We start from the raw sequence: 25,531 nt of genomic DNA, 5'->3' as shown, positions 1-25,531 counted from the left end.
ACCACATCTCTGCCAAAACCAATGCATTGTATTGCAATAAACACAAGGATATGTAATTTGTTAATTCTCTAGGGCCTTTATTTAACAGACTAAAGAATAAATAAAATAAATACTTCCAATGTTTTCAATAAACAATATTATTGTATTTTTATCAGTTGTACAAATGAGGTTTAAAGCATTTTTGTGTAACAAATAATTGTGTACCAAAAAATTAACATGACTTTATCATGAAATCATGAAACAGGATCGGGAACAGGCCCTAAAACCAGCCATTCTAAACAAGGCTGTTTTTACAGTGGGAGAACTCTGCTGTAGTATTTGATCCTTGTGGTATTTAGACCAAAGCTTGACACACACATCTTATTATGACAACAATTGTTAAATTAAGTAAAAGTGGTAGAATATGCCCCCTTTAAAAATGGGTTTTTTTCACCTTCCCTTTTAATTACAAGTGGAAATTTCATCAGCTCCTCAGACCTGCTTGCTGTGGTCTGATTATTCTGTTCATGATGTGTTACATCATTTCAAAGGAAAACAGGCTGGACTGCAAGCAGGACAATCAAGAACACAAACTATGTCTATATGCCATGCATAATGACGCCAAGCATTGTCTTGCTGAAATAACCATGGATTTCCCAGGTAAATACATCACCTTGATAGCAGCTTTAATATCTATAAAATCCCAAACTACAATTCTGTATCAATGATCCCTTCACACCATGCAGGTCACCCACGGTGTGAGCAATGACACACCCCATACTGTAACTTTTAATGGCTTTTGATGACCCCTTTGTCATGGGTATTGAAAAAATAATATCAATTTTTCCTAAAAACAAGTGGAAATGTTCACATGCATCCGGAAACCTAAGCAGCATTCCTGCACCAAACAGATGCATGATTTTCACCCTTCATAACATTCTCAGGTTGAAGTTCTTGGTGGAGCAACAGACTCTTAAGTGACAATGATTTTCCAAAGTGCTCCTAAACCCATGTGGCTATATTTATCAAGCAGCATGACAGTTCTTAAGGGCTTGAAGGTCATGCACATTCAACAGTGGATTCCAGGCACATTTACTCACACACACACACTGATATTCTTTTTTTAAATAGCCAATCCACTTACCAACAGGTGTGTTTGGACTGTGGGAAGAAAGCAGACCACCCAGAGGAAACCCAAGCAGACACAGGGAGAACACACAACACTCGTCACAGACAGTGACCTGAGGTGGGGTTTGAACCCAGAACCCCAAGAGCTGTGTGACAGTGACACCCCATGGCAGATAACAAAACACAAATTCTTTTTAAACTTGTATTTAAAATCATTCTTCTGAACTGTTTGACAAATCCCAAAATTTGGCTCAAAGCTTTGTTTGCAAAACTAAGCCTCTGGTGGACGCTCTTTTTATACCTAATCATTTTAACCTCACCTTTTCCCATTTTACCTTCTTATTTTTGAGATGTGAACTGTGGCATTGCAGGCACCAAATTCACAATTTGTTTATATTTTTACAATACAAACAAGCTTGTCGACAAAAATATGTAAAGTTGTTTTGTTGTGTTCTTCTCCTCAGTAATATAATGGTCCAAGCGAATAAACAGATTACTATTTGCATTATAGCATTTTACAAATATCCCAGTGTTTCTGGAAATGAATTTTATAAATATATTTAGCAAGTACAGTCTCTGTAGCTAATAAAGCATAAAACAATATTTGTTACAATGTGTTTATAACGTAAAACTATAAAAAGATCTAAATCATCAATGTTTCCTGCACAGCTTATTAAACGTCTATGAACAGTATTAATATGACATTTAGGTCAGGGGACTGCAAGGGCCATTTCAGGGTAATTTTAAAAACCTCAGTTTGTCTCTCTTCCGGCAATCAACAGTTGATTAAAGTATGTTTGGATTCTTATAATACTGTAAAGCTATTCTCTTTTCAGCTTTAGCATTTGTAACATTTATTTTGACTATCTGCTTCTAAAATTTGATGGCACAGTAGCCAATATTTGTGACTGATATACTGTCCCAGAAATAACTTACACTTATTTTACACTTACTTAAACATAAATTACATTATTGTAATTAACTTTTTATGCCACTGATAAAAAGGTAATATAATAATACAATTACAGCCCTTTAAGGAATAATGAGCTTTATAATGAATAATAAACCAATAATTAATTATTAAGAATATTCAGGCATATAACTAAGTAAATAAAACCTTATTAAAATAAAACCACTGTTTTGAAACAAAGCCACCTAACAGCTTCAGAATTGAAAGACCTGAGAAAACCAGAGAACAGATTAAGGCAAGTGGCTAAAATATTGGTAACATTCATTCTGGCCTTCACAATCACACTTATATTTATGATATTTTTTTTTTTTTTGTGTGTTATCAAAAACAATGTGATTATTACAAAGGCGTTTTAGGGCCACTACATTGAAAAAAAAAGTAGATTCAGAGCATAAAGTCAGAAATCTGAGAATAAAGTCGGAATTCGCCTGTTAAGTAGTGATGTATCAAAATTGTGAAGCACCAAGTGAAAACCGTTGCTGTGTGTTGCAAACTTAGTGATTTTGCTGCTAGATTTAGTGACTTTTCAGACCTTCTAGCAAAATATTAAGGAGGAGAAAAAGGAGAAAAAAAAACTTTATTAGATAATCGCAACACATTTTTTATTAGATTAGTACAACGCATTAGAACAGCAGAAATGACTGTGAGCGGGAGATGTCTCCACAGTGTCTCTACTTTCAGAGACGGAGCAACGGGAGACACTGCTCTCTATTTGTGGTGCCTCGGTTCCCAGAGAAAGAGCTACAGGAGACGAAGGACATCTGCTCCCAGAGAAGGAGCAGCAAGCAAGTCTCTCACCACAGTAAACACAGTCAGTCCACACAGCAGATCTCACAGACGAGAATGAGTTGCGAATGTTCAAAGATTGCTGCCAAAGATGGATCCTTGTGGGCACGCTGGAGTTCCACTCCCACTGGATCTGTCACGCCCTTGTCCTGTCTTGTCTGTTGTCCCTGTTGTCTGTTGGCTCACTTAGCACATGGCTCTGTTTGTTATTGTTCATGTCTCTGCCCTAGTCCTGCTTTTGTTCCTCCTCGTCAGTTTCTCATTTGTTACCCTGCCCTCTCATTAGCTGTCCCAGGTGTTTCTTGTCTGTGGTGTGCATTTAAGTTCCCTTGTTTCTGTGTGTGTTTGTTGGACATTCCATGTTTGCCTGTCTGTTTTGTTGGTTCATTGATTCATTCTATGTTTGCCTGTCTGTCTTGTCGGTTCTTTGATTCGGTTCACCTCCCTGTGTATCTGTCTGGTCTGTCTGTTTCTCCGATGTGCTTTGTGTTGCCTTTAGGTTTGTCTGTTTTAGCTTTCTGTCTAGGTTTGTTTGTTTAGTTCTCCTTGTACAGGTATTTATTTAGCTCTCCTCGTCTAGGTCTCTGTTTAGTTCTCTGTTTAGCTCTCTGTCCAGTTTTTGTCCGTTTAGCTCTCTCTGTTCAGGTCTCTGTATAAGCTCTCTTTCTCTCTTTAGCTATCTCTGTCTGTCTAGTTCACTCTGTATCTGTCTCTTTTGACTAGGTCTCTGTTTAAGTCTTTCTGTCCAAGTCTCCCTGTCTAGGTCATTCCTTCAAAGTCTCTCTCTGTCTAGATCTTTCTTTATCTAAGGTTCCTGTCATGTTGTCCTAGTTTGTCTATCTGTTTTGTTATCTTCTGTTTAATAAAAATCACTGTGTTTTACCAAGTGCGTCCGCCTCCCGTCAGTCCGTGCGTTCCTGACAGGATCGATCATTTTCATGATCACTAACTGTATCCTGTGAAACATGCCCTCTTTTGAAAAAACTGATTCTTGCACAGCTAATTCAACATTTAAATTCTAATCACAATCTGGTCCTAATGTGCCAGAGGACAAAGCATTTATTCCTGAAATTTATACCATAGTATAATTTCAGCAATACACTGCATTCCTCCATTACACAGATGTTGTGGCTGCCCCATTATATGTGCAGAGAAATATTCCAACTTTATTCTCAGAATTATTCCAACATTATTCTCAGAATTATTCCAACATTATTCTCAGAATACTGACTTTATTCTCTGAACCTTTTTTTTTCTTTCAATGCCGTGGACCTAAAACTCTGTCGTAGGTTATGCATTAGTATTTGCCATAAAATGTGTTTTAAGTTTAAGAAGAAACCGATGGTCTAGTATGTTTTACTACTTCTCAGTAGGCATAAGAGTTATACCATTGCTGTCCAATTAAAAACATGGATGTCCATTTTTTTTACCATATATAGTTTACTACATCATTTGAACACAGCAGCTGTCCTTCACCTTGTGTGAAATCACGATTAATGGACAAATAGAAATGCTACAAAATTACTTGAAAAAGTTTTTTTTCATTGACTTCCACTGAGAGTTAACCCTCTGGAGTTCGCACTCATTACCAGTGGGATAAATCAGAACTTGCGCCAAAACACTAACACAACTCAGCGAGTTTTTGTCCTAGAAACACAATAAACATACCCCCAGAAACCTTAAAGTGTCTACTTTTCAAATATATGGAGGTTGACAGTAAATGTATAGCTTCTTGTTATAGAAAGATAGGTAACAAGAGGCATGTCTCTCTCTGAGACTCCGGCTTCTAAGCAGTTATGTGATGCCCTTATTAATAAACATTTAGCAGACTGTGTCTTTGCTAAATGTTTCAACTAAAATACGACCATACAAAGTTCAGAGCTCTAAAGAAAATTTCATAAATCACAACTCTTTTCACTATTGTTGCTGGGTTTGTGCTGAATATTAGCATGTGTAGCTTTTTGGTAACAAACTTTTTTAGGGTGAAATTTGTTAAAATGTCAAGGCATGTCATGATATTCAGAATACACAGATATTTTGCACCAGAAACTAACAATCAATACACATTACGGTAATAACAGTAAACTAATCAATCATATAACAAATAATAAATAAAAAGTTATATCACAGCTGTCCGACACCACCCTGGGGCTGAGATGAGTGCTTAGGAATGTTAGTTCTCCAAGCAGCTGCTAGTACTTTTCACTAATCATCACTTATGTCACTTAGATAGAAAACATGAATTATTCCACCACTTTCACCATCCCTTGGGTAAGAAAGAGAAATGGGTGGAAGAGGAAATCAAACTTCTGGAAGTCATTATATGACCTTGCAGTTCTGGATGGTCTGTGGAAGATCCATCAAATGGAAAGCAAGCAGCTTTCTTGACATGACTGCCATAGCAGGTGGCTCAATTGGTAAGTACAGCTTATTGCAGACTAGTTCATGTTTCAGCAGTGGTCTGATTTAGCACATAAAGCGCAGTCAACCATTGTTAAAAATTCCTAGGAACCAAAGGATTAAAGTGAAGACAATTTGTCTTTCACAGAGTGAAGTAAACTACAATTGCTAATACACTTAATACACCATGTCTATGTATACTTCTGTATGAGAAAAAAATTGTATATTTGACTCAATGTTCCAAGGATACACTAAAAAGAAGAGCATATGAGAACACTTTCATAACCAAACATTAACTTTCCACAATTTTAGAAAATGGAGACCTCCATAAAGCTAGTTAGTGTGATATAAGGCCAGGAAACCAGCCCCTGCAAAAAACAACTGAAGGTTTGCAAGAAACTAGAATGTACTAAGTCTCTTTCTGTACATACAATACAAGCACCCCAAAACAATTGTGACTACAATTGCAAGGCTTAATGATGGACAATATGGACACACACACACACACACATATATACATATATATATATATATACATATATATATATATATACATATATATATATATATATATATATATATATATATATATATATATATATATATATATATATATATATATATATATATATATATATATATATATATAGCCAAACACATATATCACAATATATTTCTTAATTTTGGTCAATACAATACAACAATACATATGAACAGTATAAAATCTACTGAAAATCTTTAAGAACAAATAAGAAAAATGATCTCACTACCAAACAAACATATTGGCTTTGTAAATATGAATTTTATTAACAATATTTTAAACTGAGGCACAGAACTGACGACAGCATGTCACTACCATTACAAATGAACTGTTAAAAATGTGGTTAGAGACAATGAATAAATTATTTGTTTAAATCTCATTGAAAAGGCTTTGCAGAAACAAAAACACAGAGGGCTAAGCCATATGGCCAAAATTTACATCATTATTTATTTCTAAATTCATGTCTATATAAAATAATTCTGATATTGATATAAACAACTTAAAAGCCACAGAAAAACTGCCCATAACAAACAAGAAACATGGTATCAAACATAAACTTCTTGGCTTTGTCAATATTAATATTTTTAAACTAACTTTAAAATTGAGGGAAGTGAACTGGGCAGCACCCTGTAATGAATGTCAATCAGTGACAGATGTTGTAAATAATGTATATTGAAATATTTTCAAAAAATGTTACCAATACCATTTATTTGTTATCGAAAGATTTTATATTGCTATATATATTGATACTGAATTATTGTCCAGCCCTACTTTCTGACAATTCAGTCCCCCTCCCACACATATCTGTTTATGTTTAAAACCTAAGGTTTTCCTCTCACAGTTTTGAAAATATCCACATCCAGACAAATCCAAAAAGAAATGCATTATCATGCCAGTCCACTAACAGGCCATAGCACCTCTTTAACAGAGACATCAAAACACCACGAAACACAAGGGAAATAGAGGTTTAATTCCAAATCACTCCATAATCCCCTGCAGAGTATATTTCTAATAAAACATATATATATATAAATTTATACGTAGGAATCTGAAATCTAATGATATATGAATGTATACATTGCAGTTTTATGACTTATGCAACTCACTATATAGGGAGTGAGAAGCTGTTTGAATTTCAGCCAGTGACAGGCATGTGTGAAGCCATCTTTCCGAAAACCTCAGGTTTCTTTTGTCTATACGAGCACAGTGATAAAAGCATTCTTAGACATTTTTTAAATCATTTTTCAAAAACCTCTATTATCAATTACTTAAAATGTCATTTTAGCCTGGATGGGAAATCAAAACTCAATAAACAGATCCATGTGGATGGGGCCTCAGACAGAACCATGACTGTTCCATGTGTCTGCCTCAAGAACTGGACAGTAGTTGCTATAGAGCACGGTTGCAAGGGTGGTTGAACTGAAAAATAAATAGGCATAAACAGATGCCCAGTCATTCTGGGCATATTCAGTGCATAGCTGATGTGTTGTGAGAGTACTGGCATGGATCGGCTGCTATCACTTCACCCAAGTGGATGCTACACATTGAAAGTGTTTAAGACAACACTCTAATATCCCCAAAAACCTCTTTGGGAGTATAGAAAAGCAATACATAAACATAAATATCATTCATCATTCATTTTTACCAAGCAAGTAGATATTAAAGACTACTTTCCTTCAAACTGCCTGCAGCTTCATAGGTCCACATTAGTTTCACATTGCATGAATATTTCTATCTGTGGAAATACAGGGGTTAGACAATGAAGTTGAAACACCTGTCATTTTAGTGTGGGAGGTTTCATGGCTAAATTGGACCAGACTGGTGGCCAATCTTCATTAATTGCACATTGCACCAGTAAAACCATGTGCATCCAATGGTTCAAACATTGTATCCTGAAGGCGGTGCTGTGTATCAGGATGACAATGCACAAATACACATAGCAAGACTGGTGAAAAATTAGTTTGATGAACATGAAAGTAAAGTTGAACATCTCCCATGGCCTGCACAGTCACCAGATCTAAATATTATTGAGCCACTTTGGGGTGTTTTGGAGGAGCAAGTCAGGAAACGTTTTCCTCCACCAGCACCACGTAGTGACCTGGCCACTATCCTGCAAGAAGAATGGTTTAAATCCCTCTGACCACTGTGCAGGACTTGTATATGTCATTCCCAAGATGAATTGACACTGTATTGGCCTCAAAAGGAGGCCCTACACCATACTAATAAATTATTGTGGTCTAAAATGACAGGTGTTTCAGTTTCATTGTCCAACCCCTGTATGTATTAATTAGTTCATTTTTAAACAGTATGATCAGTGAAGAGCATGTTAAAATTATCCTTTTTTATAATATTTAGAATAACATCTGAAAGAGCTGAACGGGGGGGGGGGGTCACTGTTTTTAACTGGAGTTACTAACCACTAGTCGCAATTTATGAACAAATTATTCTTTAGTACAGATTATTCAAATTGAGCAGGTTGAATCAATTTATGTTTATATATATATATATATATATATATATATATATATATATATATATATATATATATATATATATATATATATATATATATATATATAAACAATGAAATTGTGTGTGGGATATGCAAGGTACCGCGACCCTGAAATGGAGAAGCGGAGAAGAAAATGATGATGATGATGATGATATGCAAGGTATATGCAAGGTATCCACAGTCAGAGGCAATATTGCATTAAGCCTCTTTTTATGCCATTTATGAAACACAGGACATTACTCACACTTCTAAATTACTACTAAACACTTCTGATTAGAAGAATATATATTTTTGGGCACACAATTGATGGTCTCACTGAAATATTGGTGACGCTGGCATGACAGATGTTTTGCCTTACCATGTGTTGTTTTATAAATGAATGATGATTATTATAAGTGAATGAAGTGATTATTACTGATTTGCAGACTCAATAAGTATAATACTCTCGGCTGCTTATCAGCATACCCATTAACATTTACTGCTCTTGTACACTTACAAAAGCAGACTTCACAACTCCACCTTGTAAACCTCCAAAATGTTTTTTAGTGTGAAAAAGTTTAAGAATCCCTGTTTTGTAAAACAATAACTTAAAAATACAATAAAATAAATATTAAATCACTATCTGTAATGCATGTTTTATTCCACTAAAGAATGGACATTAAACAAGCTTCATTCTTAAAGAAGCAGTCTTGAACAAACTGTTAGATTGAAAACTGCTGGGAAATAACTTAATAATCTGACTATATATAGCAACATCACTGCAGTGATTGCATACTACAGTTCCACTTCATTTTCTTCCCACTTAACATTTCATGTCTATTACCCAATAGTTTACCAACTCTGAAGACTTTTTTTTTTTATTTAACTACCAAAAGTTTCACGACTAAAATCTTAAGTCTGCCAAATTTTCCAAAGATTTCAGGAGCTACTGCTGCAATATAAATAAGGTAGTTAAAAGCAGGCTGGACTCAGCCTGGAAACAAACAAGCCTTTGTGGTACCGTGGGGCTGAGGGTATTCAGTGGCATTGGATTACCATAACAGTGAGGTTTTACAGTAAAACAGCGCATAGAGGGGTGGCAGACTACGTGGTTCAGAAACTGTGTAAGAGGGGAGAGCGGCAAAGAAGGCCCAAGATTACAAGGAAAATCTCAGGCAACTGAATAATGAATGATGGCGGTTTATGAAAGCGAGCGGCCCGAACAGCAGCCACACCGAAACACATTCCACACACTTCCTCTCACTCTCGCACACATAGAAGTGTGTACTGCACACTGTGCAGAATATTCTACTAGAATATTCAATGTGCAGGAGAGACAAAAGGAAGAGCAAGCTTTTTTTCTTACAAAGGGAAAGGGACACAGACAGGTGTAGGGGCATCTTGCCACCCTTTACATCCTCTGCATCTTTGTTCCATGGGCCTGCTGTGCTATATTCTCACCAGTTCTCCCCTTACTTCGCTGTATTTTTCCCCCCTCCACCAGCAGTGATGGATAAGCTTGCTAACACATTCACTATAGACTAGAGCCCTACAAAGAATTCTATATGGAACACTTAAAAGTTCTCGAAGCGGCTTTGCTACACCACCGACTTAAAAAAAGACCTGCTAAAGAAAAGCACGGGCACAAGCTTCCATATACATATGAGAATGGCGAAGGAGATGATCGGTCTGATTTAGATGCATAAAAGCATTTATTTGTATGAAAAATAAGTCACAAGGTTAGGGAGATGGTCAATTTTGAGTTACTTTTATTACATTGAATAAAATACACATGAAATATATATCTGGTGAATGACTTACACAAAAAATGGATAAAATATCTTGAAATCTTATTTCCACACATAAATGCAACTAATGCTTTAAGGATTTAAAACAGACAAACTGTTATACATTAATTTAAAAATGTACATATAAAATAATTGCTTTAACAGATTATTTCTAATGTTAATATAAATAATCCAAAGATGTTATGGTTAAATACGTTATAACATTTTTTCACCAATAAAACATGAATTTTTCAATCTTATAATCTAATGCAAAATTTCTTTGGAAAAAAAGCAACACAATATTTTTTACCCAAATTAGCAAAAGTGTTAGGTTTTTAAAATAATAATAATTGAAATAATTTTACAAATTACAAATTAGTGCTTTTTGTTTGTAGGGCTGGAAAACAATCCAATATCACTATCTATCATAATATAAATGTTTTATTGATTATCTATCAATAAAAATTATATGATTTTAAAACACATTCAGTATTTCAACACACATTGTTTGGAGCATCCGTCACTGACTGACATTCATTACAGAGCCCTGCCCAGTTCACTGCCCTCATTTTTAAAGTTAGTTTAAAAATATTACTAGTGACAAAGCCAAGAAAGTAAATTTTTCTTGTTGGTTTTTTCTGCGGCTTTTATGTTGTTTATATAAATATTGGAATTATTTCATATAGACTTAAATTTTGGCCATATAGCCCAGCCCTATTTGTTTGCTTTGTTTCTTCTTTCTTCACAAAATTTCTGTATAATCTTTTCAGTGAGATTTGAACTTTGATTGTTTCCTTAATCTATGATTACACAACCTGGACATTTTATGACTAAGTACAGTAAATACCATACAGATTGCTCCTTTAAAAGGTCAGAAGGTCTGACAGTTTATATATTAAGATGTTAGTAAAATAGTGTTGAAAAAAATAACTTGCACTGCCAAATCATAGGTAATATTTGGTACATACATTAAACACACATCCGATGCCTGCTGTAAAATCCTTTAAAGGCAGAGTGAGTACACATGAGTAAACATGATCTTTGTGGAGGTGGTTTAATTCGAGGTTGAAAGCTGACAAAATTAACTGCAGCTTTGCCACACTTCACTGTAAGTAGGCTTTTGTAACATGTTAGGCAGAAAAGTATCTCAATATTTTGCCATTAACAACGGTACAATACCCCATATAATGGGTACCAGTACTTTAAGAAGTGTTTTAAAATAAGAGCGGTATTTCCAACGAGTGGCACAAGGTGTGCGCCTTCAGAACAATCTGTGCACCTAATCTTCCTCCCTTAAAGATGTTGCCACTAGTTATAGCAAATTTTCAGACCTTCTAGCAAGTTATTACCAGTGACAGTACCAGTGACTTTCTGTACAAACCTTAGCTGCTTTATAAAGAAGAGACGGCACTCTCTCCTCTGCTATATATATATATATATATATATATATATATATATATATATATATATATATATATATATATATATATATACACACATATACACACACACACACTGATACTATATCTGGTACTATACACTACATGGTTACCTACACTACTCTAGTTTTTGCTTTCCCACAAGGTAAATTTTGTTCCTGGAACAGGCTACATTTATGTACCTGCTCAATTGTGTAAACTAGGGCCATCACTAGAAAATAATGATTGGGGGGTGTGGGGGCTAAGCTTTAACCAGGGGGGTCTGGAGTAATTGCTTCATAGCAGCAAATTTCTTTGATCAGGTACAGATTAAGCAAAGCCAAAAGGAGCTGTTGCCTTTTTTGAATATCCATCTACAGATAGAAAAACAAAACTGAGTTGTGAACAACTATTAACTCATTATATACAGGTATCTGTAATATATACAGTCATGAAATCAAGAAAGAACATAAACATCAATTCAGTCCCCCTTACAAACTGCAGTATTTAATGCATGAACATTTTAACTGACTTTTTAGGTAGGCTTACTTTACATAATCAATAATCAGGTTTCCTTTGCTAGCACAATGATATTTCAACTAGTGCATCAGTGGCTTTTCAATTTAGTTAATTAAACATGGTAATAGGTTTTCAATTAATGTTTTTTCTTTATTTTTGTCTTCAAAATGACACTGTCATGAAACTCACTACACCTGCCTGCATGCATCGTGTGCGTAGTATTATCAACTTTCTGAAATGAAAGCAGAGGCTGGGAGACCTGTATGCATTTGCAACTTTGGACTGTAGTAAATCAGATAAAGCATTTTGGTTGTCAGAAATTTCTCTCAGTGCCTGTCAGAAGCATTTTTGAAAAATAGTAAAGCAGAATCTGTCCATGTATTTTGCAAACATTCTATTACCAGTTTAAAATAACTATTATTTAAAATTGTTCATTAATTACAAAAAGATTTGAAGTGAAACAATCTTATTGGTACAAGAGTCTTAAAGACATACGTCCAGTCAAAATGTCATAGAATCTATTGCTTATTTAGGACACACTGGTCTTACACTCTAATAATAGTGTAGTTATTCTTAATCTATACAAAATGATCTAATGTGTTTTTATGTATAAAGATTTACTTTGATTCAAAAATTCATCTGTGGTGTGTTGAGGGAGAATGAAATGTACTTTCTCCAGGATATGGTACTAACATTAGTTCTACCGGAAAGCAGAGCTGTAGTGAGAGCTGGACAGTACAATAAAGAATGAAAAATAAATAAATAAATAAATAATACACTCATATGTCTGAACTGAAGAGCAGCTAAACTGGGTTCAGTACCAAAAAACATCAGCATCACAAGAATATATGATGAGTAAAAAACATTTAATGTTACCAACACCATTGTTTGAGATCTCCAAAGCTCACAGCTCCCATTAGAATCTGTTTAGTGATGTCACTAGGTACTTTTGGGGGGAGATGTGTACTGTAGTGTAGTGCAGTGCAGGTGAGTAGTGGAAAAGCACCAATATTAATACTACATAACAGGAACATCAATCTTAATCTTGTTTAGAATGGACCATCATGGTCAGTCACCTTGTAGGTAGTCTCACATTGTGAGATCCTCTAGGGAGAGTTTGGTGCATTTCGCCACTAAACTTGACCAAGAATGTCCTACTACTGAAAAGAAATCTGATTATCAAAAAAAGACCAATCACAAGTCTGCTATTTTGGCAATTCTTTATGAGCCACAATACACAAAAACGTGTTTATGTGGGTGTACACAGAACCATTCAGAATGCAAATAGGCGAATCCCGACAGCCAGGCCAGGTTAGTGCACTGAAAGTATTAGACACTCCATCAAATTGTGGGCGGAGTGTCTCTGGCTGAGACTACCTTGTGTGTGCCACTTCTCTGTTCAATAGCATTAGGCTAAGAGAAGTTTTATTTTGTATTTAATCAGGTGTTGCTATGGAATTAAATTTTTTCCCCATCAAGCAATATGTTTTCAGACAAAAGCCCCATTTCCAGAAAAGTCGGGATACAGTGCAAAATGCAATTAAATAAAATAATATGATTTGTAAATTCTCTTGGATTTTAAAACTGACAAAATACAAAGAAAGAAATCACAGCATTGTGACTGGCCAGCTTGAATACATTTTGAAAATACAAACATTCTGTATTTTATGTCTGCATCACATTTAAAAAAAATTTGTAAAGAAGCCAAATAAGAGTTATAAAAAATAGAATATTCAAATTTCACTGATTTGAAACATTCCATATGAAGCAACTGAACTATTAACAGGTGAGGGGATCATCAATATGTTAGTAGCATCCATTAAAGCCTGGTTTTCAAGCAAAATGTGTGATACCTCACCATTTTGCCAAACTGCGAAAACTCAAACAGCTCACAAAGAACATGCTGGACTGCAATGAATGCAAGTCTGCCACATATAACAGTCTTAATATTGTGAAAAGTTGAGGAACACCACCAAAATCGCAGTCCTTGTAAGGCAAGGCCAGGAACCACTGCTGAATGTGAATTACTTTAAAACTTCAGATAGCTATTCATGAGAAACTGTCATGCTACTGTGATAAATAGAGCCATGGTCTCAGGAGTGCACACTGAGAAAACACTGTTACTTAACACAGTCTGCTGCTGCTACAAGAAATACAACCTGACCTACTATTGTGCAGAGAGAAAGACAGACATCAATCCTACAAAGTTTTCTGGGACAGAGCACATCCCAGATGGTCCAAAAAACAGTGGAAATGTGGAGAGTCATCCATGTTTGAAACTGAAAACAACCAAAATCATCACTTGCAAAACTGCAACAATATGTATCCTCAAATCCAAATGATAAACAAGTCCCTTTAAAAGGAAATGTGACGAAACACAGTGGTAAACATGAGTGGTCATATATGTGTGCGCGTGTGTGTGTGTGTGTGTATATATATATATATATATATATATATATATATATATATATATATATATATATATAAACAAGTAGACAGGTGCAACATATTATATTTTATCCAAAAACAAAGAAAATCTCTTGAAAAGAATAAAACAGTATATTTTATATAAGGCTTCAGAGACTTCTAAGCCATTTTCTGTAAGCATTTGTTTTCCCTGAAATTACTAGACTAAAAACTGGCCATTAATGGTCGTTTCGACTGTAAAAGTAATAAATGGAAGGTTCATCTCTAAATTTCTGCATATCATTTATTTGTGATTCTTGTGTATGTGCTTGAATGAAACTCAGTTGATGTACAAGCAGAAGGAGCTGGAATACATCTCAGAGTATGGAAACTGGACTATACTGAAGGTAGTCGTTTACTCTTAAAGTAAAACAAGCATATAAAAATATATTGCAGTCCTGACACCCGCCTCATCAGACAGGACATGAAGAGTAGCCTATTTCAGCAATAGCTAGCATGATGGAGCGAAACGAGAACCTTTTATTCTGTTCAAATAAGATATATCTTGGACGGCAGATGCAACACAGCCAGCTGTGTTTGGAAACCAGGTTTCTAACAAAAGAAACACCTATATAATAGCGATTAAAATAGCGGAGCCTTTCGTACACACATAACGGTTCAAAACATAACGGGCCTTGCTTGACTAGCCAAGAGGACCTGCCCGCTCACGACAGGACTTGCTGAAATTAGCGCTGTTTCTGAATAGCAGTGTGCTCTCACAATAAAGCCTTGTTTAACCAAATACACAAATGTGCAGATTTCGTGGCGTGTTTGTGATTTCACGGGACTACACATAGTGTTAGCCTGCGGCCAGCTAGCCACCAGACCTGCAATTTATGTTAGCTTAGCTAAATATAGTACGGTTTAATTAGGAAAACCTGGGGAGCTAGAAGGTCCCTATTTCCATAAAGTATAGAGGAAACCAAGCATAACACAAATGGAATAAACCCGGGTCACACGGCCCCAGACGAGCCACAGAGCGAACTCAGTATTTAATTTGTATCAGCGGAACCCCGATAAGCGGCTATCAGCTGGGCCGGTGACGTCACAGCCCCGCTCCATGGCCGCCTCGTTTTATCAGGCCGCGCTAAGAAATGCACACAACTACTCACGCTTTATCCATCAGCTCCCGCACTTTCCACATGTTTAACATCTCAGGGCCTCAGCAGGGGCTCTCCACCTCAACGCCGCCTGGTGTGCAATCCGTACAAAACTCGGCTATGTTAACGACAGCACGAGCCCCCTGTATACTGTCTCTCTCTATCCGTCTCTTTCCCCCTCTCTCAACGGAGTTAGCGTTGTTACCTCGGAGATGAGCGTACTACGTCACCAGCGCCCGTCGACCCGTGCGTGGCTCTGGTAAAATCGGAAATGTAGTTTTACAGCCTCCGACTCAGCAGACCAGTACGGAGAGAGATTAGTCTCAAAATACTTTAAAAATGCGTAAATGTTAATCCACAAATTAAACACAAGTCACAAATATGTTTCACTATTAACAAATGAATACATCCCAATCTGTGTCTCACGGTCTGCAATATGTACAATACAATTACATTCATAAATACATGTTTTGGGTTTCATAGATATATCACCATTTTATGCGAAAATAAAAACATTTGTTTACATTTACATTGCATATATTTGTAAAGTCGAAGTCTCGAATTTAAAATGTATTTGTAAATCGTTGAATCTGCATTTGTGTATCATGTCACTCACGTGTTTTCAGTGACATACATTTCAGTTCATTTCCTCTCGCGAGTTTTTGGATTTTGAGACTTTTAAATTTCATCCGATCCAAATACAAAAGCAGCCTGAGCCACAAATGTGGCCAACAGGCGAACAAGTTGTTTTAGGACATGTGGGGCTAACTTAAATTGAGACGCATTTGTGCAACATTTAATGTGGAAGTTAGAACAAAAACCGCCCGAGACGCTGAATTCAGCTTCATATCACAGACCGTTAGGAGCGGGTGATCACCGTGTAACTCTTTTGAAAGTGTCCTAAATTTAACGGCATTAAAGTCCAGCGGAACTTTGTTGTCAAATAAAATACTCATCCCGTATTTGGACACTAAACGTCATGTTGGGTATTGGACTGATACGGGACGCGTTGTGTTCCGTATTTTTGAAACTGGATTGTTAAAATGTGATATGTTTCAGACAGACAGATGCTCTCTCTCAGCCGGAGTGAGGGGCCATACCCCACGGCTTCTTATTGGTCATCACTTTTTTTTAAACAGTCCGCAGCCAGAGTTAGCAGTCTATTATTTACTGCGGCAGCCAATGGAGTCACACTCCCGCCTACAGTTCTGCTGTGGCCCTGAGAGTAACAGGTCAGTCCTGAAACACTGGGGGATACAACTTCTTCCGCCTACTGGCCACGTTTGTGGATCAGGCTGTTTTTGTATTTGGATCGCGTGAAATGCGAAAGGAAAGTCTCAAAATCTAAATCTAAATACTTTCGAGAGGAAATTAAAAAATACACGTCACTGAAAACACGTGAGTGACTTAATCCACAAATGCAGATTCTAAAATTTACAAGTTTTTTTGACTTCAACTTTACAAATATTTGCAATGTAAATTTAAACAAATGCATTTATTTTCACATAAAATTGTGATATATCTATGAAAACCAAAAATATGTATTTATGAATGTAACTGTATTTGTACAAATTGCAGACTGTGAGACACAGATTGTGATGTATTCATTTGTGAACAGAGAAACATATTTGTGACTTGTGTTTTATTTGTGGATTAACATTTACGCATTTGTAAAGTATTTTGAGACTAAGCTCTCTTCATATTATAATACACTTGTTCAGAGGTCTTTCACAGTGTGGACTTTACCAAGCATCAGTCAGTGTTGTTTTTCCACACTAAGGTCTGATGTTATTTAAAAAAAAAAAAACTGAATTTACATTCCTTTACAATCCATGTGCACTTGCTGGATCAGCCATGTCTCCATGTGCTTTTACCTCATGATTTACAAATTAAGCACTGCTCACTGCCACTAGTGCATTATTAATATGTGTTCACTGCCACAGTTGAGTCACATGCAGATGACATACAGGGGTTGGACAATGAAACTGAAACACCTGGTTTTAGACCACAATAATTTATTAGTATGGTGTAGTGCCTCCTTTTGCGGCCAATACAGCGTCAATTCATCTTGGGAATGACATATACAAGTCCTGCACAGTGGTCAGAGGGATTTTAAGCCATTTTTCTCACAGGATAGTGGCCAGGTCACTACGTGACGCTGGTGGAGGAAAACGTTTCCTGACATGCTCCTCCAAAACACCCCAAAGTGGCTCAATAATATTTAGATCTGGTGACTGTGCAGGCCATGGGAGATGTTCAACTTCACTTTCATGTTCATCAAACCAATCTTTCACCAGTCTTGCTGTGTGTATTGGTGCATTGTCGTCCTGATACACGACACCGCCTTCAGGACACAATGTTTGTACCATTGGATGCACATGGTCCTCCAGAATGGTTTGGCAGTCCTTGGCGCCCATCTAGCACAAGTATTGGGCCAAAGGAATGCCCTGATATGGCAGCCCAAACCATCACCGATCCACCCCCATGCTTCACTCTGGGCATGCAACATACACTTCTTTGGGGCTTCTCCACAACGTAACTCTCCCGGATGTGGGGATACCAGTAAAGGTTGGACTCATTGGAGAACAATACATGTTTGTCCACAGCTCAAGATTTGCACACCTTGCACTATTGAAACCTACGTTTGACCAAAGGTTTGGCTATAGCAGCCCGGCCGTGTATATTGCCCCTTTTGGAGCTCCCAAAGGACAGTTCTGGTGGAAACAGGAGAGTTGAAGTGCACATTTAATTCTGCCTTGATTTGGGCAGCCGTGGTTTTATGTTTTTTGGATAAAATCCGGGTTAGCACCCGAACACCCCTTTCAGACAGCTTCCTCTTGCGTCCACAGTTAATTCTGTTGGATGTGTTTCATCCTTCTTGGTGGTATGCTGACATTACCCTGGATATGGTGGCTCTTGATACATCACAAAAACTTGCTGTCTTGGTCACAGATGTGCCAGCAAGACGTGCACCAACAATTTGTCCTCTTTTGGTGACTCTGGTATGTCACCCAAAATGTGTGCATTGCAATATTTTGAGCAAAACTGTGCTCTTACCCTGCTAACTGAACCTTCACACTCTGCTCTTACTGGTGCAATTAATGAAGATTGGCCACCAGGCTGTTCCAATTTAGCTATGAAACCTCCCACACTAAAATGACAGGTGTTTCAGTTTCATTGTCCAACCCCTGTATATGAGTAGTATCATATAAAAATATAATTACAGTGTGTAGTGTGGTACACGTTATATGTGATTGCATCATATGTCGTTTTGTAGACCTGGTTGTATGTCTAGTTATGTTTATCTTTTTATTACTTTCATGAATGGTTTCACATGAATTTCAGGGGATTCACCAGTGTACAATGATGACTGGACTGTTGTTACAGGGGGATAGTTTTGTTTGTTTGTTTTTTGTTTGCTGCAGAGTCATTTCTTTTTTCTTATTGAAATAAATTAATTCTTAAATTATACTTTTCATCTTGCAGGTGGTATCTAAGTATTCTTTAAAAGTAACAACTATTCTGTAATAAGAAGAATGAGAGTTTTTTTGAAACACTTCTAGGTAAACATCTATTGAAAGAATTCAATAAATGAGATGACAGGGAGCTCTAGATTCAGTGATCGATTTCAACAATGACCTGTTTCATTTCAGCCCACATTTCTGGCCAGAGATTTTAATCGATTCACCCTGTATATGTATATATAGTGTCTGCTTGAAATGGCAAATTCCCAGATTCGCCATATAATCTTGTCTTGAATATGTGAAACAAAAGTAAACACTGACACACATTTCCTTCACACATTGTGTACTTCACAAATCCTGATTTATCAGATGGTCTCAGCTAGTGTAGGGTGATATGAGCACAAATCAATATCACGACCAATTGTACATTTTACCATGATTACAATTAATGAATTATTTTTTTGTTTTTGTATTTTTGACCCTCATAGTTCAGTAACCAAGTCTGTACTGTAAATCTGCTCCAGTATTAAAGCTGGGATATTGTTCCTCTTTTGTTTTTTGAGTACTGTTTATATTTGATGTGTGATTGTGCTTTAGTTTTTTTCTCAGCATTTTTATTTGACTTCTTTTTGTTCAGCATTGTCTTTGTTTGGTACCAGGGGCTCGAGTCACTTGGTCGGCCTCTGCATTTAGTCGGCCTTTGCTTCCATGTGTTGGCATTTGCTTCCATGTGGCAGATAGTGGCAGAATCATGTGACTACAGCTTGGTAGTGCTTTTAAAGGGACAGTACATGAACACACAGTGGGGACATAACAGAATAATAAAAAAAGAAATAATTGATATAATCGATATAGACAATATTATGTCAATTAGAAGTTCTGAATTTTGATTTCGATTCATTTTCGATTAACTGCCCAGCCCTAGTCTCAGATAGCCCAAGTGGTTTTGGAGACAGAAACTGACAATTTGAAGGTTTAATGTTAGCACTTATAGGAATTATTCAGTGTTCCTTATAAAATTTTGCTGTGAAAAACATGTTTAGTATACGTCATAATTTTCAGAGTTCTGCAAGTCATGTTTTTTTTTTATGTTCTTACTTACGCATGTTGTGAAAGTCATAACCAGGCTTGTACTGTCAGTGCAAATCATTTTGGCAAATTAGGTCATTTTTATTTGGCCTTCAAATAAATCTTGGCTGTTGTCTAGCTTGAGGGAATGGTGATGTCTGTGTGTTGTCCTGATGTTCAGTCCAAGTTCTGTGCTGTCTGGGGTGCCCTACAATTTAATTTTAATTTCATTAAAAGAAAATTAAAAATATTAACACTAAAGAAATGTTATCAGTTACATATATATTTTATGTGCAATAACTTGAACAAATTAAAACAGAAACAATACAAATTCCCTCAATTTTGCACCATTTGCCAAAACTGCATTCACATTTCTTCTTCTGACATATAAATGGGGTACAGTGAAAATGTGATCAATCTGTAACTGGTTACCTTTTTGCATTTCCTGATTTAATATGACATTGAAATTAGAAATTTACATGCTTGTGAGAAGTTCTGATAGGTGGTTTAACCAGCTCTTTCCTTATTGTCTTTGGGCAGTCCCTTCATATTAAAACATGCTATTGTCTTGGTAGTTAGCAAGTATATTTACATTTCCACCTTAAATGGTGAAGCAATGACCTTTAGGTTCCTGAACACATTTAAGGTGGAACTATGCCATTTAATGTGGAACAAATTAAGTGGTACCTGCCACAACATTTAAGGTAGAACTGAAATTATTTAAGAAAATGCGGCTGAATAAGAATGCTAGATTCTAAAATAAAGGCTTAATGATTCAACTGGAGCCTAAAAGCTATTTAAACAGAAGCAGAGAGTGAGCTCTCTGAGGAGAGAACTTAAATGAACACATATAGACAACTTTAGTAAGAGCTTGTGTTAGGGATGTTTAAATGAACCCTAATGAAGTTTTGAGTCTTTTCCCCAATTGTGCCAGGAAATGTTTTGAAGGACTGGGGTACTGAAAACAGTGACATCTTGTGGCTCACATACTATGGCATAGTCCCTGTAAGATTTGAAGTGAGGCAAATGATCCCATGATTCCCTAGAGCCTTGGTATGATTGATATTATTTGTGTTATTTGTTGTTGTTTTGCCATTTGTTTAATTTAGTAGTCTCTATTTTTGTTGTGTATTTTGTACACAAATGCAGTGTTTTTGTTGTGTTATCTGATGCCCACCATTCCTGTGGCTTATTACTTAAATGGTGATGTCTTAGGAAATTCCAACACTTCATGTGTGACATCACTGGTGAACAACACTGAATAATAAAAAACTGTGATTAGAGTTATGCCATATTTCTCAGTGCATGTTTTTCCACACACACAGCTCCAGGGGCAAGGAGGTTGTGGGTTCGATTCCCACTCCCGGTGACTGTCTGTGAGGAGTTGGTGTGTTCTCCCCGTGTCCGCGTGGGTTTCATCCGGGTGCTCCGGTCTCCTCCCACAGTCAAAACACACGTTGATAGGTGGATTGGTGACTCAAAAAGTGTCCGTGTGTCTGTGTCTGTGTTGCCCTGTGAAGGACTGGCGCCCTCTCCAGGGTGTATTCCCGCCTTGCGCCCAATGATTCCACATAGGCTCTGGACCCACCGTGACCATGAATTGGATAAGCGGTTACAGATAATGAATTAATGTTAATTAATGTTTTTCCAGATTCTGAAGTCATTTTTAAATCTGATGTACAGGTAAGACTATGTTGAGGATGAACTGTTGCATATCCTACATAATGTGATGTTGCTTTCCAAAGAAAAATATGTATCTCAGTTTTTGTTGATTTTTGGTTTACTACATCATTTGATCACAGTAGCCGCCCTTCACAAATTCCTTCAAAATTTCATGAAGAATGAACCAACAGAAGTGCTCTAAAAAAATAAAGGGAACACTTTAACAACACAACTCCAAGTCAATCACACTTCTGTGAAATCAACTTGCCCAGTTAGGAAGCAACACTGATTGTGAATCAATTTTACCTGCTGTTGTGCAAATGGAGCAGACAACAGGTAGAAATGAGAGGCAATTAGCAAGACAGTCCCTTCTGCAGGTGGTGACCACAGACCATTTCTCTGTTCTCATCCTTTCTTTCTGATATTTTGGTCACGTTTGCATTTTGTCAGTGCTCTCACCCCTAGAGGCAGCATGAGACAGTGTCTACTGTCTCATGTAGACACTGTCTACATGGGGGGTGGGGGTCATAGGAGGGCCATATGCTGGTGCAGAGGCCACACACACTACTGAGCCTCATTTTTGAGGAATTTTGAAGTTGGATCAGTGGATATTACACTTTTATTTTAAAGTATGATTTCAAATCCAGACCTCCATGGGATAATAATTTTGATTTACATTGATCATTTTTATGTTTTGTATATAATAATAACTTCTTCTGTAAAGTTATTGTTTTGAAGATACATGTTTTATTTTATAAACCGGATTCCAGAAAAGTTGGGGCACTAATCAAATTGTGAATAAAAACTGAATGCAATGATGAGGAGTTGCCAACATCTAATATTTTATTCAGAATAGAACACAAATCACAGATCAAAAGTTTAAACTGAGAGAATGTATCATTTTAAGGGGAAAATATGTTGTTTCAAAATTTCATGGTGTCAACAAATCTCCAAAAAGTTGGCACATCCCCCCTTCTTCTTACAACACTCAGACGTCTGGGGACAGAGGAGACCAGTTTCTCAAGTTTAGAAATAGGAATGCTCTCCCATTCATGTCTAATACAGGCTTCTAACTGTTCAATCGTCTTGGGCCTTCTTTGTCGCACCTTCCTCTTTATGATGCGCCAAATGTTCTCTATAGGTGAAAGATCTGGACTTCAGGCTGGCCATTTCAGTACCCGGATCCTTCTCCTACGTAGCCATGATGTTGTGATTGCTGCAGAATGTGGTCTGGCATTATGTTGTTGAAAAATGCAGGGTCTTCCCTGAAAGAGATGACGTCTAGATGGGAGCATATATTGTTCTAGAACCTGAACGTAGTTCTTTGAATTAATGGTGCCTTTCCAGACATGCAAGCTGCCCATGCCACAAGCACTCATGCAACCCCATACCATCAGTGATGCAGGCTTCTGAACGGAGTGTTGATAACAACTTGGGTTATCCTTGTCCTCTCTGGTCCGGATGACATGACGTCCCAGTGTTCCATAAAGAACTTCAAATCGTGACTCATCTGACCACAGAACAGTGTTTCATTTTGCCACACTACATTTTAAAAGACCTCTGGCCCAGTGCAAACGTCTGAGCTTGTGGAGCTTGCTTAGAAATGGCTTCCTCTTTGCAGGGTTTCAGCTGGCAACAGCGGATGGCATGGTGGATTGTGTTCACTGACAATGCTTTCTGGAAGTATTCCTGAGCCCATTCTGTTATTTCCTTGACAGTGGCATTCCTGTTTGAGGTGCAGTGACGTTAAAGGGCCCGGAGATCACGAGCATCCAGTAGAGTTTTACGGCCTTTGTTTAGTGTCCCAACTTTTTTGGAATCCGGTTTGTATTTTATTTCATTTCATTCTATTACATAATTTTATAATTGTTCTTAATTTTTCTTTTTAATTTCTGGAAATAAAAATATTATATTTAAGAAACATTGCTTACATACAATACATCAACCGGAGTTCCTTTTGTGCTGTCCACTGCATAAGTGAAAATATTTCCAAATGATAAGGAATCACCTTATACTTGTTTCATATTACCATGAAAAAAAAACACAGCACAATTACATTTTATGTTGTTTAATTTTTTTTTTTTTTTTTTGACTTGTAAAAATTTCTTTATTGGTGTAAATCCATATTGAGAATTCCTACAGATTACCAGCCATGGAGAAAGATATATAGAAAATCTTATTTAATTGATATCAACTTAATAGTATGATATATCAGAACATATAAAAGAATTGGGATAAATCATGGCATTATTTATGATAGCAACATTTAAACAAACCCTCGTCAGTCTGTTTATCCAAGTACAGAATGCTTGAAGTTCTAGGGAATGATTACACTTTTGATGAACTCTTTGTATTTGTTCACAAACTTAGTAGTCACCTGTTTTGAATGATGGATAGTGCTTCCTCACACAGATATACACAAGCTGGAGGACAAGAGATTAGAGGAACAGGTAAGTTGCTGTGGATGTTCTACCTGTGATGTAACAATCTTTTCCACTTTGGATCGTTTCTTAATATGAAAAGGCTGATCAATACAGGTGATAAACTGATGATATATTATGGTAGCTTTCCACATGTCAATATATGTATTTATATATGTTATTATTATTATCATTATTATTATTATTCATTCATTCATTATCTGTAACCACTTATCCAGTTCAGGGTCGCGGTGGGTCCACAGCCTACCTGGATTATTATTATTATTATTATTATTATTATTATTATTATATATGTCTGTACCAAAACATATATTAAATTGTGGAGAAATGTCTTCTACACTTCAAATCAAAATTATGTTACCATGGGTGCCTACAATTTTGCAGATTTTATATGCCCAGCAAATTTCTTAATACACAATAAAAGAAGGTAATTACCAGCACACAGCTGTTGTATTATTTTTTTAACAGGTACAGCACAACACCCCTGCTGCTGGCAAAATCATCTACCCAAAACCACCCTACTATCACTCACCCCAACTTACCCCAAAGCCATAATCTGACACACAGAAAACTTACATTCCAATTTATCTATCAGAACCAGCCAGCTGAAGAACAAATATGGAGAAGCTGAAACTGGGCAAAATTGCAAGGTCTGGTGAAATCAGCCCCAAAGTCAGCTATGAATGTGTTTACCAGGCATGAAATTTGTAAACCTGCATAATGGTGGGCTAATAGCAGGCATGTAAATCAATAACTTTGTGCCTTTATGTTCAAGCCAGAAAAGAGTCCACTGTGGGCAGCCAGATTGGGGACCTATTGTATGCCTGTTAAGGCCCTACCAACCTTATCTTGTTTGCTGGTTGGGCTTCAGTTCATGATTCTAGCAGGAATATGTCTATATACCTATAATATGATTATAATGAAATGTTCTAGGTGAACTTCCAAAAAAGTTGGCACAGGTCAACTTTAGGGTGAGAAATTAGGTTAATAAAAGGAAGAAAGAATTAATGATGTGATTTCCAACAGGTGATGCAAACAGTACTATCAATGAGAGTGTTTGATCACTAAACATGGGTGGAGGATCTCCAGTTTGTCAACAAATGAGAAATTTATTGTAATTTTGTAAACACGTTTCCTCAAAGAAAGATTGGATTTGGATTTGCACAAATCTCCCTCTTCAGTGCATAATATCATTACATGATACAAGAAATCAGGAAGAATTTTGTTGTGTATAGTTTAAGTGCGCCAGCCTAAGCTGAACACCTGTAACCTTCAAGCCCTCAAATGGCACTGCACCAAGAACCGTTATTC

The 25,531-nt window shown here is 36.6% G+C and overlaps 1 protein-coding gene across 3 annotated transcripts in view; it reads right to left on the bottom strand.

Annotated features, from left to right (window-relative positions):
• clint1b (clathrin interactor 1b) overlaps positions 1-15,784 on the bottom strand; it is a 34,520-nt gene extending 18,736 nt beyond the window's left edge. The window contains exon 1 of one of the 3 annotated variants that reach the window (XM_066646674.1): positions 15,598-15,784. In XM_066646674.1, the coding sequence (XP_066502771.1) occupies positions 15,598-15,638 (41 nt within the window). In that variant the 5' untranslated portion in view covers positions 15,639-15,784. Of the gene's footprint in view, positions 1-14,187; positions 14,265-15,597 lie in introns of those variants that run through there. The other 2 variants (XM_066646676.1, XM_066646673.1) reach the window with 2 other exon arrangements.
• Between the last annotated feature and the right edge of the window lie 9,747 nt (positions 15,785-25,531).

This window comes from Hoplias malabaricus, chromosome 15 (assembly GCF_029633855.1).
Source record: "Hoplias malabaricus isolate fHopMal1 chromosome 15, fHopMal1.hap1, whole genome shotgun sequence".
In the NCBI taxonomy this organism is placed as follows: domain Eukaryota; kingdom Metazoa; phylum Chordata; class Actinopteri; order Characiformes; family Erythrinidae; genus Hoplias; species Hoplias malabaricus.
This window is presented reverse-complemented; position numbering and strand designations above follow the sequence as displayed.